Raw genomic sequence first — 16,133 nt, 5'->3', positions numbered from 1 at the left:
GTTAGGCCTCAGCTGGAGTACTGTGTCCAGTTCTGGGCGCCACATTTCAAGAAAGATGTGGAGAAATTGGAAAGGGTACAGAGAAGAGCGACAAGAATGATTAAAGGTCTAGAGAACATGACCTATGAAGCCAGGCTTCATGAACTGGGCTTGTTTAGTTTGGAAAAAAGAAGATTAAGGGGGGACATGATTGCGGTTTTCAAATATCTAAAAGGGTGTCACAAGGAGGAAGGCGAAAATTTGTTCCTCTTGGTTTCTGAGGACAGGACAAGGAGTAATGGGCTTAAAGTGCAGCAGGGGAGGTTTAGATTGGACATTAGGAAAAAATTCCTAACTGTCAGGGTGGTCAAATATTGGAATAAATTGCCAAGGGAGGTGGTGGAATCTCCCTCTCTGGAGATATTTAAGAACAGGTTAGATAGACATCTGTCAGGGATGGTGTAGACGGAGCTTGATCCTGCCTTGAGGGCGGGGGGCTGGACTCGATGACCTCTCGAGGTCCCTTCCAGTCCTATTATTCTATGATTCTATGATTCTAAGTGTCCCATAGAAAAAGGTCAGGGATGTTCAAAACTCAGAACTTGTGAAAGTTGCAGGGGCAACATTTTCATCCACTGTAGCTTTCTTAATGCATTCACATATTCCTCACTAACTTCCACTCTCACTTTTGGGCAGCTAAAATATTCTAGAGAAATTTATCGGCTTCTGGGAGTTCACACAACCTTCCATACAGGAAATTAATGCAGTTCACTACACCGAAAATTTCTATCCCAACTTAAATTGTAAACTCTAAACCAATTAGCCTTACAACAAACTGTATATAGTATCTCTGTTTTCATTTCCAGTTCTGAAGCAATCTACAAACTGTATATAAACGATTATGCTTATCATATATATATATATATATATATATATATATATATATATATATATATATATATATAGTAGCCCAGTGTCTGAGCGTCTGTAATGGTGACGTACATGACCCCGCCCCCTGGCCGTGTATGTCAGTGTCCCACCCCTTTCTCCTCCCCCGTGGCGGCCCGCTTCATTGGGGGGAGGGGGGACCGGCCAGGAAGGTAGCGGTGCTGACTGGGAAGGGGGGGCGGGCCTGGAAAAAGCTAACGGGGGGGGGGGGGGGGGAGATGCGCAACGGGGCTGGCCGGGGGAGCCAATGGGAAGTAGGGCTGGTCATGGGGGGGGGGGGGGGGGGGGAGATGCATTGGGCAGAACGGGGCTGGCCAGGAGGGGGCGGGGCTGGCCGGGAGGAAGGGGGAAATGGGAAGCAGACCTGGCGGTGCTGGCCGGGGAGATCAGGAAGAGGAACGGGCTGGCGAGAAGCAAAGCTGGGGGAGGGGTGCAGGGGGGGCTGGCCGGGGAAGATCAGGAGGGGAAGTGGGGGAGAACCGGCCAGCCTGAAAAGGGGGAGGGGTGAGCAAATTGGCCGGTGGGGAGCAGTACTGACCTGGGCACCTGCGGCCTGTCCCGCGCGGGGTCCTGGCGACACATGAGCAAGGAGGAGGCTTCCCCTCCTCCTCACACTCAACTGACTGAGGGCTCCCAGCGGCAATCGCGGCCCCGCCTCCCAGCGGGACTCCCAGCCGCTCCCCCCGCCCACACCAGGCTTCCGTCTGGTGCGCAGCCAGAAAAAGAAATCAGAAAATACCAGATATTGCACATGTCCAGTATTTTCTGACTTTTACTGGACAGAGCATGCAAATACCGGACTGTCCGGTACAATGCCGGACACCTAGCAACCCTACCCACCCCTCCTCCCCCGCGGCAGCCCACCTGAGCACGCAACACTCAGCCAAGCTACCATGGAAGGAGAGGAAGGGGGCAGGGCCATGTACGTCACTGCCCTCACTTCCCCTCCTGCTGTGGCACTCAGCTGAGTGCTGCGTCCCTCAGCTGGGCCACCGTGGGGGAGCCAGCAGCGCGAGGGGCCATTTGGGCTCCCCCACAGTGGGAGGAGAAGGGGGGGTGGGGCGGTGACATACACAACCCCACCCCCTTGCCGTGCATGTCACCGCCCGCCCCCGTCCCTCATAGCAGCCCAGTTGAGCAGGCAGCACTCAGCTAAGCACCACGGCGGAAGGGGAAGGGGGGTGGGGAGAGACGGAGGTGAGGGAGAGGCAGGACGAGAAGAGAAAGAAAGAGACGGAGAGAGAGGCAGAAGGTGACAGAGGCAGGAGGCAGAAGAGAGCTGAGACAGAGGGGGAGGCAGTAGGAGGAGAGCGAGAGAGAGCGAGAGAGAGAGACCGGAGGCTCAGGAGAGAAGACGAAGGTGGAGGAGAGAACTGAAAATCCAGTCTTATGATGGGCTAATTGGCTAGTTACTGGAGAATGGCCAATAGATAATACATGACAAGATACAGGTTGAACTTCTGTTGTCCAAGACTCTCTGGTCTGGCAACCTGGACCATGGATGTTGCTAGACTAGAGAGCTCCAGTCACAGAGACTGCCAGCGGCTGGAAGCTCAGCCAGTCTGACAGTAGGCAGCCTGCAGGGGCAGTGGCCTGGAGGCAGGGAGCAAGACAGGAGGGGAGCCCCGGCTGACCACTGGGGGGGGAGGGAAACCACACTGGCTGAGCCAGCAGCCAAAAGGGGAGCCCCGGGACAGCCCAAAGCCCGATCTCCCCTGGTTCAGCAAACTCCCTCTTTCGGAACCACTCAGGTCCGAGGGTGCCAGAGCAGGGAGGTCCAACCTGTATAAGTGAAGAACACTATTAATTTGAAACCAAAAAGTAAATGTAGATATGCAGAATATATTAAGTAATGTTAGAATGTATCCAGAAGGTTAACATCCATAATCTAGGCCAAACTAGTTACATTGCAGGACAAGGACCAGTGATCAGAGCCACTCTATTACATCCCATTTAACATAGCAATTCCATCAAACTTAAACACAGGACCATATATATGTGATTATGACCATATAAACTGCCCACCCCCCGACCATATATCTTAATTTGCCACAAAAATGAAAGCTGATTTTTCAACAGTTAAACCTGGCTCAACTAAGAGGAAGTCTTTAGCTTTGCATTGTGAAGATTAGCTTTCAAAATGTTAATTGACATGGTGATATTTGCATGAGCATGCAGGCAGCTCAAAACTAGCTCTGAAGTTGGTAAGTGCCCCACTCATCCCACTATACTGTTGAGGTTGACTCCTAATGTTAAGACTGTCAACATTTAGCTTTTTTTTTTTTAAACTAGTGATCATTTTTGAAGAATGTCAAGCTAACATATTTCACTGCTGTTGCATGTAGAACCAGATAATAAGAATTAGTAGTACAGAAGCTGCTTACTGTCATAACATTAGTGTGACGAGGAAAAAAAGGAAATAAAAATCCAGTCTAAAGCTTCAGATGACTTTGTCTCTTGATAACCACAAGGAAACATCCACATATTTTCCTCCAAAACCGTTGTCAAAACATCCATTTCCCTCGCTCACTTCCCCATCCAAGTCTTTAGTGCCAATTATTTTCAATATCAAAATTTGTGACACAAAATTGAAAGTTTTGGGAAGGCCCAAAATACACTGAATTTAAGTATCAACGCAAGGTTACTGACCTGATTGAACTGGGGGTATGGTGCTCTATAATTCAAAGCTCACTGGTATGAGACATGGCACCATCCAGGACATTTATTCATCAATTATTCAAGAAGTATAGTTACAATCAACAATCTGCTTTTTACATTTCCCTTAAAAGGGTATAAAATAGCACAGAAAGAGAAACAAAAGGCTACTGAGGTTGCATATTTAAGTTTTCATGGGCAATCTTAATTTTATCCCCTTCTGTATGCATTAAGGTATTCTATACAATCTTAAGTCTGGCATTTCCTACCTTTTAAATGATGAACCTTACATGCTTTATTGCAAATTTATGTCTAATATGAAAGTTTCAATACAAAGTTAGACTATTTTTTATATTTATTTTATACCAGATAAACACAGTGAACTAACTGGAGACAGTCCTTCACCTTGTGATCTCGTGCTTTCAAGATGCCAGCATTTTGTAACAATCACCTAAAACAGTTTTCCCCTACACAGCCTTATGCCCATCTCTCTCAAATAGTTATCTTGGAACTAGTCCAAAAAAAAAAAAAAAAAAAAAAAAAAACAAACAAACCACACTGATTTCCACAGTTACTATCATGAACTAGGATTTTTCAAAATATTCAGTCTCTTACTACTCTTTGTGGGAGGTCAGGACAGCTACGTAATAAATTCACTAGTGTGCCATCTTGACAGGTTTCCTGCTCCATCAGTGATGATAAAGGTTCAGCTGCGTGCATTTTTTGTGCTCCCTTAAGTATATTATACCAGCTATGCCCAGACAGCTAGCATAATAGACTTAAAGAAAGCTCCCAAAGACCACATACTCAGGTAAGATACAAAGGCACCTGAGTCAGGTTTATTGTCGAACAAAGTACGTCAATAGTCCTTAGTAGCCAGACTAACCATTTTCCACCCTGACAACGGACACAGTTTAGTTAATAGTATGGATATTACTATAGGCTGGACAAAAAGCTAAGTTGAGATAGTCCAACATTTACGTAGGGAGATAAACAATCTATGATACGCACCTTATGTATCATCTTACACATTAATGACATGCTTAGTACTTCCCCTTATACTTTCCTCCAAAGCATTTCTATTTACCACCAATGGTTATTTTTCATTCCTGTTGTTTTTAGACCCAATATCACTGTTCAAACTATTTTATCATGTGCTAAGTTGGGGTGTCCATGTACTGCGCTGAAGGAATGTATTTACATATTATATGTGCTTTTAGCAGTGCTAGTGCTGAGTTCATGTCCCGGACACCGACTTGCAAGTCAACATCTGCTTTTGACAAGGCCTGTCTGTTACTCATAGTATAACTCTTGCTTACTTTGGTTCAGGTTCTCAGGCATTATACCAGGCCCATGCTTCCGGCTCACTCTCTCTCCTAACCCACCATTTTAGGGGGTGTAATACACAGGTACAGTTAACATTTTACCAGTTAGGAATGAGTTCTAAACTACACCATCTCCGAAGCATACACGCTAAAGACATGAAGAGAATCACCTAAAATGTTTATAATAGGTTTATATAGAAACTGAACAGAGCTTTATTATTGTAAGTATCAGCAACTTTCATTTGCCTGGATTGGAATGCAAGCTCTGCATTTCACTGGGCCCTTTCAATAAAGAGCTGGCAAATGCAATTTGATCACTGTTCTAAGAATGGGTGAGTTGAATAAACAAGAGAAACAATTATAGAGCTATTATACTTCCATTTCATACCCTTCCCATCGCCCTACCATCTTGCATAAAAACAGCTCAAGGACCAAAAAGCAAGGCATTTGCAAACTGTAACATATACCACTATTCTGAAAGAATAAGGAAACACCACAAACATGACCGTCTGAAGAATGGAAATTTGTTTTTAAAAGGTTAGGTCAGTTAACTACTGACGATAGTAGTTCTCTTGTTATTGTGTCACCTAATTCAGCCTAGGTGAGCGTCTAGGGAGAGAGTATTCTGGATTCAAAAGATCTGAAATTGATTTATGCAAGGTTAACAGTCATAGACAAATGGACTTATGACTTAACATTTGATTTACAAATTGCTCACTTGCAGGTGAGGTCCATGATAAGTAGTAATTCACAAAAAAATTGAGAACCAATCAAGACAAAGAAGGCAGCTGATTTACAATAATAGGCAAATACAACAAAACCTTGATTCAAACCACCAAAAATCATACTGAAAAATATCACACAGAACTTTTGAGACAAACCTGAGAGGGACAATTTTATTAGCTCAGTGTCTGAAATCACAAAACGTCTAGACAAGAGAAATTCAAATATTTCTGAAAAAATTCTGAGTGTTCATATTCAGATTTTACATGTTGCAAGAAAACTTAACTAGCATTTTTTGTAGCCCAAATAACCTACACAATGAACTACAATGAAAATTGCACATTAAACACTTTAACTCTTAATACCAGAATCAGTCTTGGCAGTTCAAGCACTTAATCTTTTAATTGCAGAGTCTAGTAACAAGTCCCTTGAAGTCTATTACAAGCCAATTCACCTCACTTACCTTTAAAATAAAACTGCACCCCTTCCAGACATGTGGGGATCATTAGAAAACTCTACAATTATGCCAAATTCAGCCTGTAAGGAGTTTGACAAGCTCAGGCATATTCTCTTCTGCCAGACTGATGATCCTGTACTGGGTCTGGCAGTAGGCTTTCAGCCAAAGCACATTCAAGCAAGGTTCCAAGGAATTGCTCATTAGGTACAAGTTTGGATTTTTGATAGTTCGATAGTTCGTTAATATCAATGTCTGGAACACCTGATGTTGATACAGATCAGTCATCCAAAGCTCTTCAGAGAGGTGTTCTTAATCAGTCAATTTTTCAATAGTCTAGATTTAGTCTGCAGTCTGCCAGGCACTTTTGAATGGACCCCAAAAATCTTTATTTATTTAACATTGTTTTCTCTGGAGTCTGGACCTTAACTATACATTCATCAAGAAACATGGATCTTGACAAAAATAGACTATCCCTACCATATGCCCTTCCTGCATATGCAGCTATGCTTGAGAGTAGTTGTGGCCATTCCTTAAAACATACAAAGTCAAGATCCCTCCCAGAAGACAAGTAATAAATCAGTAGCAATGTTCCTCAACTACAAGACAGATTATGGCTGCACCATAGGGATGTAAAAATCAGTTAGCTAATTAAACAGGATAAACATTTAGTTTAACCAGTTGACTGATTAAACAGGGGAGGATGGGGGTGCAGCAGCAGGTAAAAATTCCTCATCTGCCTCAAACAGGATGATCTTGGCATGGAGTTCTCAATCTAGGATGTGACAGACCCCCCCCCCCCCCCAGTAAAGGAAACCAAGAAGTGTATTTCATGGTGACAAATTTAGAGGGGGTAACAGTGTTAGTCTGTCTCAGCAAAAACAAGGAGTCACATGGCACCTTAAAGACTAACAGAGTCACAAAGTGGGCTCTCATCCTCAAAAGCTTATACCCAAATGTGTAAGTCTTTAAGGTGCTACAAGACTCCTCACTGTTTTTAGGAAGTATATAATCATCCTCTGTGGAGTTCCTCAATAGAGGACATATTTGGAATCATAAGTCCTACCACTGCAGCGGCCTCAGACACTAGTGCATCTCCTATGGCACATAATAGTTTAGTCTAGTCTCCTATGGGCTGCAGTATACTGGTTTAATTCAGTGGGCAACCTGCTGACCATTGGGGTTCTGTGTGTGGCCTGCAAGACATTTTGTTTACCATTGCCCACGCACAGAGTTGCCAGATTCAACAGGATTCCATTTGTGTAGGTTTTTCCCCTACCGATATTACTAAAGCAACACACACAAAGCAAGGGCATGTCAAGTGAGGTGTGTGATGATTGCCCACAACACTGAAAAAGAGCCATGTGCTCCCTCAAAACACTGCTATGATTCTATCGGCACACACCACAAATTCTAGGTACACAAGCACAGTTAGAAAACCTACCCAATCCTGAGGCATCCTCTTGGTTAGGACAATCTTGCAGCCCACTGAGTTGGAGGGCCACTCATGTGGCTCACTTACTAGCCTAGGGTACCTCACTGGTCTAATTTCAGTTATCGGGTGTATTGTGTGGGTGCTGATGACAGTGGAGATCAGACTTGATTATCTGCTAATCCCTTCTAGTCTATGACTCTGACTCATCTCAAATAGCAGCCCTGTGTACTTCAATCCTCAGCCTGCCTCACCCAAAAATCTGGAGTTAAGCAATAAAGCTTTAGAGGATTAATAATGCCTTGTAAAGCACAATTTGCTCCATAACCTCAGGTGCAGAGAATCTCTAAGGTGGAGGTTCTTGTAACATGACCACCAAATCTTAGGCTATGTCTACACTGGTCCCTTTTCCGAAATGGGCATGCTAATTTTCAACTTCAGAATAGGGAAATCCGTGGGGGAAATCCCCCGCGGGATTTAAATAAAGATGTCCGCCGCTTTTTTCCGGCTTGGGGAAAAATATTTTGACACCCCTAGTTCCTACTGTTAATTGGTTCCAGCTACTTGTCTTCCTTTCTTCCCTGTACAGAAACTCACGGAGGGCAGTTTGTATCCAACTCCAAATACCTCCTCTGTCTTCAAGAAGCTCTGCAGCTGTGCTTTTAAGCCAGGTCCATCCCCTGTGTTTCTGTGGGAAGCGGGAGAAGGAGGGGTAGGGGGGAGGAGCAAACAGCTCCCCACGCATATTGGTTCCTGCCTGCCCCCATGCACTGCTGCTTCTGACAGAGGCAGCAGCGCCGGAGGAGAGGGGAGGGGAAGAGCTCAGGAGCGGATACCTGCAAGCAGCAGGCTTGAAAGTTGCTTCTCCCACGTACCACGTACCTGCTCCCCTCTATCAGAACAGCAGCATGGGGATTCAGGGGATCTGGTGCTTGTGGGGAGCCTGCTTTAAAGCCAGCTCCTCACGGGCACTGGCTCCTGCCCCCACCTGCCCTTGCTGACTCTGATACAGAGGCAGCAAAGGAATGGGAGTGAATGTAGTCAACAGGATTAGCCAATAAATCCAGGCTTATCGGTTACTCATCATTCCTACCTTGCACAGTTGCCAACAGGCATCCCCTTCTGTTCCTTGTACAGGAACAACTGAGCGGGAGAGACTAGAGACTACAATGCAGAGATACAGAGCAGGAGAGTGCTACTAGACCAGGGTTTCCCAACCTAGGGGTCGGGACCCAAATATGAGTCGCCATTATATTTCAAAAGGGTCACCAGGTGGCTCCCCAGGTGGCTCTTAAGGAGTCATTCACACTTTTTTTTAATTGCCCTGGGTCAACAAGTCTTCCTGAATTGTCAAAATGGGTCCCCATCTGAAAAAGGTTGGGAACCACTGTGCTAGACACTTTACAGTAACTCCTCCCTATTTGGGGAAAGCTAGCTCCTCCTGTGACCTGAAGAGCAGTACCAGTGATCACAGATGCCTGGCAGAGCCTTCAGCTTTGAAGATAATATTACAAGGTACTTTGATAGAAAAGCTGCCTGCCAAATTTAACAGAGAAGAGTTGGGCCTGTACTGTTCAAGCAGCTCTAGCTCCAAATCTTAGCATTCAGAAGTCTTGACCAATTCAAAGTATTAACTTCCAGGAGTTATCCTTCAAAGCCAGCCTAGTGCCAGTCTCACTGTAAACTCCCTGAGGTTCTACTGATGTTTCTTCAGTGCTCAGGGTGACATTGACCTTTCCCCCTAGAACATTTTGGTAAATATCAAGGCAGGCAATGCAACAAACATGGTCACAGATCTTCAGCATCGCTCGGCCACAGAGGTTTAAAATTACAGACTTTCCTATCTCATTTGATATCATACTTGAAAAGGAATCAATTAAAGAGAGATTTGTTGCTCATATTTGAGTGAAATTATGCAGCAATGTAGGCAAGAAACAAACAGAGCTGAGGTCAAAACTAGGTATTGCTGCGCTCTTGAAAAGTCTGAGTCAGCTCTCTAGCACTTCTGGTGTTTATGTTCTTAAAGTTGTCATTCTGGTTCATCAACATGAAGAGACTACCCAACTGAACACTAGCCAAAATACAGCACTGAAGCAGAGATTCTGACAGTTAACCAATAAGGTTATGATTAACCAGTGGGGGCTGGAGCTGCCCCCATCCACAGTGGTGCTACTCCTGCACCTTCCTCCCCGCTCACCCTTGGTTAAACTTAATATTTAACCAGTTAACTAAACAGGATTTTACATCCCTACGCTGAAGCTCTGAGAAGACTAGCACCACACAGAAGCACCCTACGATGTTCAGTTTACTAACCCCTCAGAATAAATCAACTACTAATATAGTGCTCCAAAACATAAATAATTCATTGCAATATCTAGATATACCATATTTACATATGCACAGTTCACTTTGTATTAGAAACAAACAGCAGCCCTGGTAACCAGTTCTATACATAAGGTGCTCAGAGACCACAGAACTTTAAGCAATACAAGAACCAAGATAGAAAAGAATAGTGAACTTTCATATCCACATCGTTCTGGCAGGAATTCTGCAACACTGAACGTAAAAAGTAATATCCTGGCTCCATTAAGCTTATGCAATACAAGCTGCAGTCTGTTTATAGACCCACAAATGCTTGTGGCCAACTTCGTAACATTAGCACTCTTCTTCTAAATCACTTTACAGACATCAGTAGTGTCTAATTAGATCCTTAAATCACTCAGTATGTTTCAATATCATCCAGGCTCATCTCCAAAATGATAAAAGGTAACGACAATCTCAATAAATGCTCAATGTCACCACTCTCCTAAATTATTTTGGCTCATGTACTTGAAATTGTGATGCCTCTACTTACTTTATTTTCAGCACTATTAACAGCAGTTTCCCTGCATTTCTATCAGAAGCACTGTAGCCTTCAACAAAGAATAGACATATTTCTAAAATGTAAAGGTTGTAACTCACACGCCCCCAGTTTAGTTTGCGCATCTCATAATCTGATGTTCTGCTGAAAATTGTTGAGACATGGGAATAAAAACATGAAACGGATAAACTAAATATACTGTTAGCCCTAGCTGAGTCACCCATTGTTGAACAGTGGTACAATTTCAGTTCCAACTGTACTGTTTTAATTCTGAACCAAGACAGTCACTTGATTATATATTTGGACTTAAATATTGCCTCTTTAAAGTAATAAGCAGCTGATCCCCAAGTTACTTTTCCCCCAGAAAAAGCCACGGGAGAGCAAGAGACAGCGAGGGAGGGAGGCCAATCCTAAGATTAGGGTCAGGGAGAAATAGAAGTCAGGCAGTATGTAGGCATATCGCTAGACTCACTAGGTGACCAGGGCCCAGTCCTTTAGTTAGTGTGCGAGGCGGGGGAGGGGGGCGGACTCCCGCCTACTCCTATTTTTAGGCGGGCAACGCACTGTGCCGCTCTCAGGAGCCCGGAGCCGATCCCTTCCCTTCCCTTCCCCCTCCCCGGACAGCGCAGCATCTCCGGCCTCACAGCTATCCTCGGAGATACTCAGCGCGATCAGTCAGAGACCCCGCCCGGCACAGGACAAGGCGGTAGCCGCTGCCAGCCCCAGCCCCGAGCAGCAGGTACCCGCAGCTCCCCCCACCGACACACGCTCCCGCGTCCCGGCCCACCGCCCAACCAGCCCCCGCCGAGCACAGCTGAACTGTCTCCCGCCCGCCCCGGCTGGTGTGCGCGGGCCGGGCCGCCCCCCGTACCCGGCTGCGGCGGGGCTCCGGGCGCCGCAGGGCTCTCGGGCTGCAGGACCTTGCGCTCTTTCTGGGACTCCCTCTTGCCAGCGGCGGGGCCGGGCCTGGGGCCGGGACCGGGGCCGGGTTTCCTGGCGGCGGCGGCGGCCTCATCGCGCTTCCTGCGCTGCTGCTGGCGGCGCTCGGCCTCGCGGAGGACGTCGAAGGGGTCGGACTCGTCGTCCAGCAGCTGGTGGAAGCGGTTGGCGACGGCGCAGCCGAAACTCTCCTGCATGGCGGCGGCCACCGGGCTGCCCAGCGCCCCCTTCATCATCGCCGCGGCCACCCCGCCACCTCCGGGCGGCGGCGGCAGCTGCGGGCGCTACCAGGGCGCAACCGAGGCGCGCGGCAGGGCAGGAGCAAGGGACGGGCACAGAGCCGGGCCCGGCTCAGCAGGGCCGCCACAACCTCGCCATCGCCACTCGGTCCGTCCCGTCCCCTCGAGCGCCGCTGACCAACCAAAGCGCGTGCACCTCTCGCGGCCCGCCGCCAATCAGCGCACTGCACTGCGCTGCGCCCCCCCCCTCCTCCGCGAGCTCAGGCAACCAATCCCAGCCGCGGTAAAGCGCCACCAACCAATCAGCGCATTTGGTCCGGCCCAGTGAGGGCCATGGGAGCCAATCAAAGCCATGGGATGGCCACACGCCACCGACCAATAAAGTGACTGTGTCGTCACTGCGGGTAGCTTTGCCTCAGTTCTCAGCCCGCGTGCAGCATGTAACTGTTTCTCCTCCCCCCCCCCCCCCCGTGTGGCAAATCATTCTGTATGCCGCTTTTGATTATTCATGAGCAAATGTGGCCCGGATGAAGCAGGCAGTGGCGGGGCCCGGGCCCGGCAGACCACAGCCAATGGGCGGGGCTCCCTTTGCGCACAGCGCCAGGCCAGTGTCTCCCTGCGCCTCTCAGGGTTGTGAGATGTTTTGCCCCCAAAGTGTCACAGATCATTCCAGCCCCCATCTTGGTGCAGCCAGCTGGCATGAAGAATCTTTGCATCCACCTACGACCACCTCTGGAGGGGATGATTATACTGCAACCGAAAATCCCTTCGAGCACCATACTTAAGTGTCTGCATTGTACGGGACAGCCCCAGAGCTGGGTCCCTATTATTGGTAGTTAGGGCTGGATTTACAATTAGGTCCAGCAAACACATGCCAATGGGTGCCTAAAAATTAGAAGTGAGTTAAAAGATTCATTTTTAATGGAAAATGGAGGTCCTATAGGTAGAGAGCGTACTAAAAAGTGTGTATGGAGGGTGTAAACCTTGCCAGACTTGTAGGGCAAACCAACATACTCTAAGTGCTTTGGGACTGAGAGTCAAAGGCCTTTGTCAAATCAATGAGGATATAAGTAGATCCTACTTTTGCTCCAGTAACTTTTCCTGGATTTGGCAGGCAATGAAGATCATGTCAATTGTCCTACAGGATGGTCTACAACCACACTGATATTCTGGCCATATTTCTTCAGCAAGAGGAAGTACTGTAATTTGTTTAAGAGCATATGGGCAAGAATTTTTCCCTGTTGCAGATAACAAAGCAATAACTCAATAATTAACATACTCTGACTTGTTACCATTTTTAAGAATGGAGACAAGACATTGTAACTCATGTCTTCTGGAATCTTCTCATTATACCAGATATGAAGAAAAAAATTGTGGATCTTCCTTGCCACTTCTTCTCCAAATTTGTGGACTTCAATTAGTATGCCATCTGGCCCTGCTGACCTGTTGTTCTTGGTTTGCATAATTGCTCATGTTACTTCTTCAAGAGGGGAAGATCAACAAGTGATTCTTTTTCATGTTGTTGTGGTTTATATTTGCTAGTGGCATCAGAAAAAGTTGACTCACAATGCTCAAAATGCTACTTCCATCTGGCTTTGGTGTCCTTAAAATATTTTAACCCATCTTGGGCTCAGAGTGCTGTGAGTCCTCGGAAGCATGGACTGTAAATGGCCCTTATTACCTGAAAAAAGCTCCTTGTGTCATGTTTAATAGCATAAAGCTCAAAGTCCTTGGCTTTTTCTCACTACCATTTATTTTTTATATCAAAGACTTTCCTTTGGTCTCAAGCCTTTAGTTGCTTATATGACTCTTTCTTCGGCGGGTATGTCATTTTACCACATGCCATGTTCTTTTCTTTTCTGGTTGAACAGACCCTGAAACTCAGCATTATTCTCATCAAACCAGTCTCAGCAATGTGTCCATCACAAAGTCCTGTAGAAGGGTTTAGCCAAATTTGGGTTACCCTCCAAAATGTATTAAGATTCTAAGGTTTTTCTGTGATCAAATCATTGCCACAGTTCTCTGTAATGGTCTTTAGAGGGAACCTTTCTTCATCAAAACTGGGATTAAGCAAGGATATGTTATTGCCCAAATACTGTATTTAGCAGTCTTTTTCATCCTCGTTAAAGATCACCTCTCCAATTTCATTGACATAAAATATGGAATGGATGGGCAGCTCTTTAATCTTCTATGTCTCTGTTCGAAATCTAGTGTTTAGGGAGACCATTACTGATCTTCATTATGCTGATGACTGTGTCATCTTTGCACACACTGAAAATGACCATCAGATCATACTGAATTTCCTTGCCCAAGCTTACCACTCAATATTGGCTTGGCACTCAATATTGAGAAAACTAAAGTGTTCTGTCAAGTTGCTTAAGTCTTGCACATGACCCACCACAAATCACTATCAAAGATCAGACTTCTGGAGATAGTTAAGCACTTTTGCTACCTCAGTAGCCAACTTTCTCAAAGCACAAAAATCAACACTGAGGTCCAGCACAGGATCCAGTGTGCAAGTGATTTCTCTGGAAAATTTATATGATGTATTTTCATAGACCATGAATGACCTAGAGCAGAACACCAAGATCCTACACTCCTTTGTGAATGCAAAACCTGGGTGATCTATTGATAGCACAATAATCTGGAGAGGTATCACCAATAATACATCCAACCAGGGGTGCCCATTTCAGATTTTGGTGGGAAAGGCTGACCTGTGCAGGCCGTGATGGGTGGGAAGAGATTGAAAGTAGGAGGGGGAAGACTGAGGACGGAGACTTCATCCATGTTACTGAGCATGGTCAGTACAAGCCAAGCGCTTAATGGAGAAGGGAGGAACCAACCCCATCCGCTCTCCCCTCCATACACATCATCTATTCAGGGGCTACCAAAGTACTTGAAAACTCTACTTTTTTGGTAGACAATTTAGCGGTTAGCTGACAGGAGCACTGTATCTAATTCCTATATAAAAGAAAGAAAATTAAATAAATATTAGACACGGTCAGCTCTAGCACTAACATATTCTGACATCTTATGGCAAGTCACTTAAGGGATACTGGTTAGCCTTAAAATTGTAATGTATATTCTTACTTTGTTACTAACTCTATGGAGAGAGAGAGAGACCCCATCAGAACTCCTGGGCTCTGTCTCAGCTCTGGAAGAGGAGTGGAATCTAGTAGGTTACAGCAAGAGGGCAGATACATTTCAGCTCTATAAAAGATCAGAATGGCAATCAGACCAAAAGTCTTTCTAGCCCAGTGTCCTATGTTCCAACAGTGGTCTATGCCATGTCCTTCAGAAGGAATAAACAGAAGAAGCAATCATCATGATCCCTTGTCACCCATTCCCAGCTCTGGCAAACAGAAGCTAGGGACACCATCCCTGCCCATTCTGGCTAGTAAGCCATAGATGGACCTATCCTCCTTGAACTTATTTTGTTTTTATTGGAACCCTGCCATAGTTTGGGCTTTTCCACCATTTCCTGACAAAGAGTTCCACAAATTGATTGTGAAAAAATAATTTGTTTTAAATCTGCTGCCTATAAATTTAATTGGGTCAGCTTCTTGTGTTATGTTATTTATTTCTTTGCTAACATTTCCTTATTTTATTTTTCCACACCATTCCTGATTTTCATTTACTAGATATCCCCCATCCTTTAATTATTTCTTTTAAAAGCTGAGAAGTCCCAGTGTTTTTGATCTCTCCCAATATGGAAGCTGTTCCTTACCCCTAATAATTTCTGTTGCTCTTTCTGTATCTTTTTAGATGGGTTGACCATGCTGCTCTAGGCAAAGATCCAAAATGGAGTCTGAGGAGTTTAAAAATGGAGTCTTAGGGGTTTTTCTCCCTCAAACAGCTTTCCTGCCAAAACCTATAGGGAAGAAGGCTTTGCACTCCTCCCTGTCACCTATGCACACGGCTCCAGGCCTTTGCACTCTGCACTATGTCATGCGTGCGCATCTTTTCTCTGCACACCACCCTCTTTCCTTGTGCACACCGCCCACTCTAGCTGCACCCCTCTCACCCATTTTCCCACCTCAACTCCTTTATAAGCCTCCCCCCAAGGAGCATTCGTGTTGCTTGGATCTCCTTCGTCCATCTGTGTGTGTCGTCGTCTACCCCGAGGAGTCCATCCATCCATTGCCACGTGACCTGATTGGGACTACCTGTAACCAGAAGTGCCATTTTCAGGAGTGAGGGAAGCCTCCTCTCATTCAGCATTTTGGGAATTACAATTGCAAGTCTCGCTCATACGGACATTCAGACAAGGACTGGTGTCTAAATGACTTTGAGCATCAGCACGTGGAAGGTGAGGACCCAGATGGCTCCGGAATCCAGACCCGCATGTCACCAAGGGATCTCCCTGTTGTCCTCCCCTGAGGCTTTCAAATAGCCAATAGGTAGCAGGTCACAGGCGTCTATCTCCATTTTACTGTAAAGTATAATCCTCTGTATACGGGATCTTTCCTATCTTCTTTTCTCTTCTGGGTTAGCGTGCGACAATTATTGTTGTTGTTAATGTTGATGATGCGTGCTTGTTCTTTCTAAAAATATATGGTTTGGCCCTAAATTTGTGTCT

The 16,133-nt window shown here is 45.8% G+C and overlaps 1 protein-coding gene across 2 annotated transcripts in view; it reads right to left on the bottom strand.

Annotated features, from left to right (window-relative positions):
* HABP4 (hyaluronan binding protein 4) overlaps nt 1-11,761 on the bottom strand; it is a 35,395-nt gene extending 23,634 nt beyond the window's left edge. The window contains exon 1 of one of the 2 annotated variants that reach the window (XM_075931851.1): nt 11,248-11,761. In XM_075931851.1, coding sequence (XP_075787966.1) covers nt 11,248-11,551 — 304 coding nt within the window. In that variant the 5' untranslated portion in view covers nt 11,552-11,761. The remainder of the gene's footprint in view (nt 1-11,247) is intronic. The other variant, XM_075931852.1, reaches the window with a different exon arrangement.
* Between the last annotated feature and the right edge of the window lie 4,372 nt (nt 11,762-16,133).

This window comes from Pelodiscus sinensis, chromosome 6, assembly GCF_049634645.1.
Source record: "Pelodiscus sinensis isolate JC-2024 chromosome 6, ASM4963464v1, whole genome shotgun sequence".
Classification (NCBI taxonomy): domain Eukaryota; kingdom Metazoa; phylum Chordata; order Testudines; family Trionychidae; genus Pelodiscus; species Pelodiscus sinensis.
The sequence above is the reverse complement of the archived record's forward strand: the minus strand, read 5'-3'. Positions and strand labels throughout refer to the sequence as shown.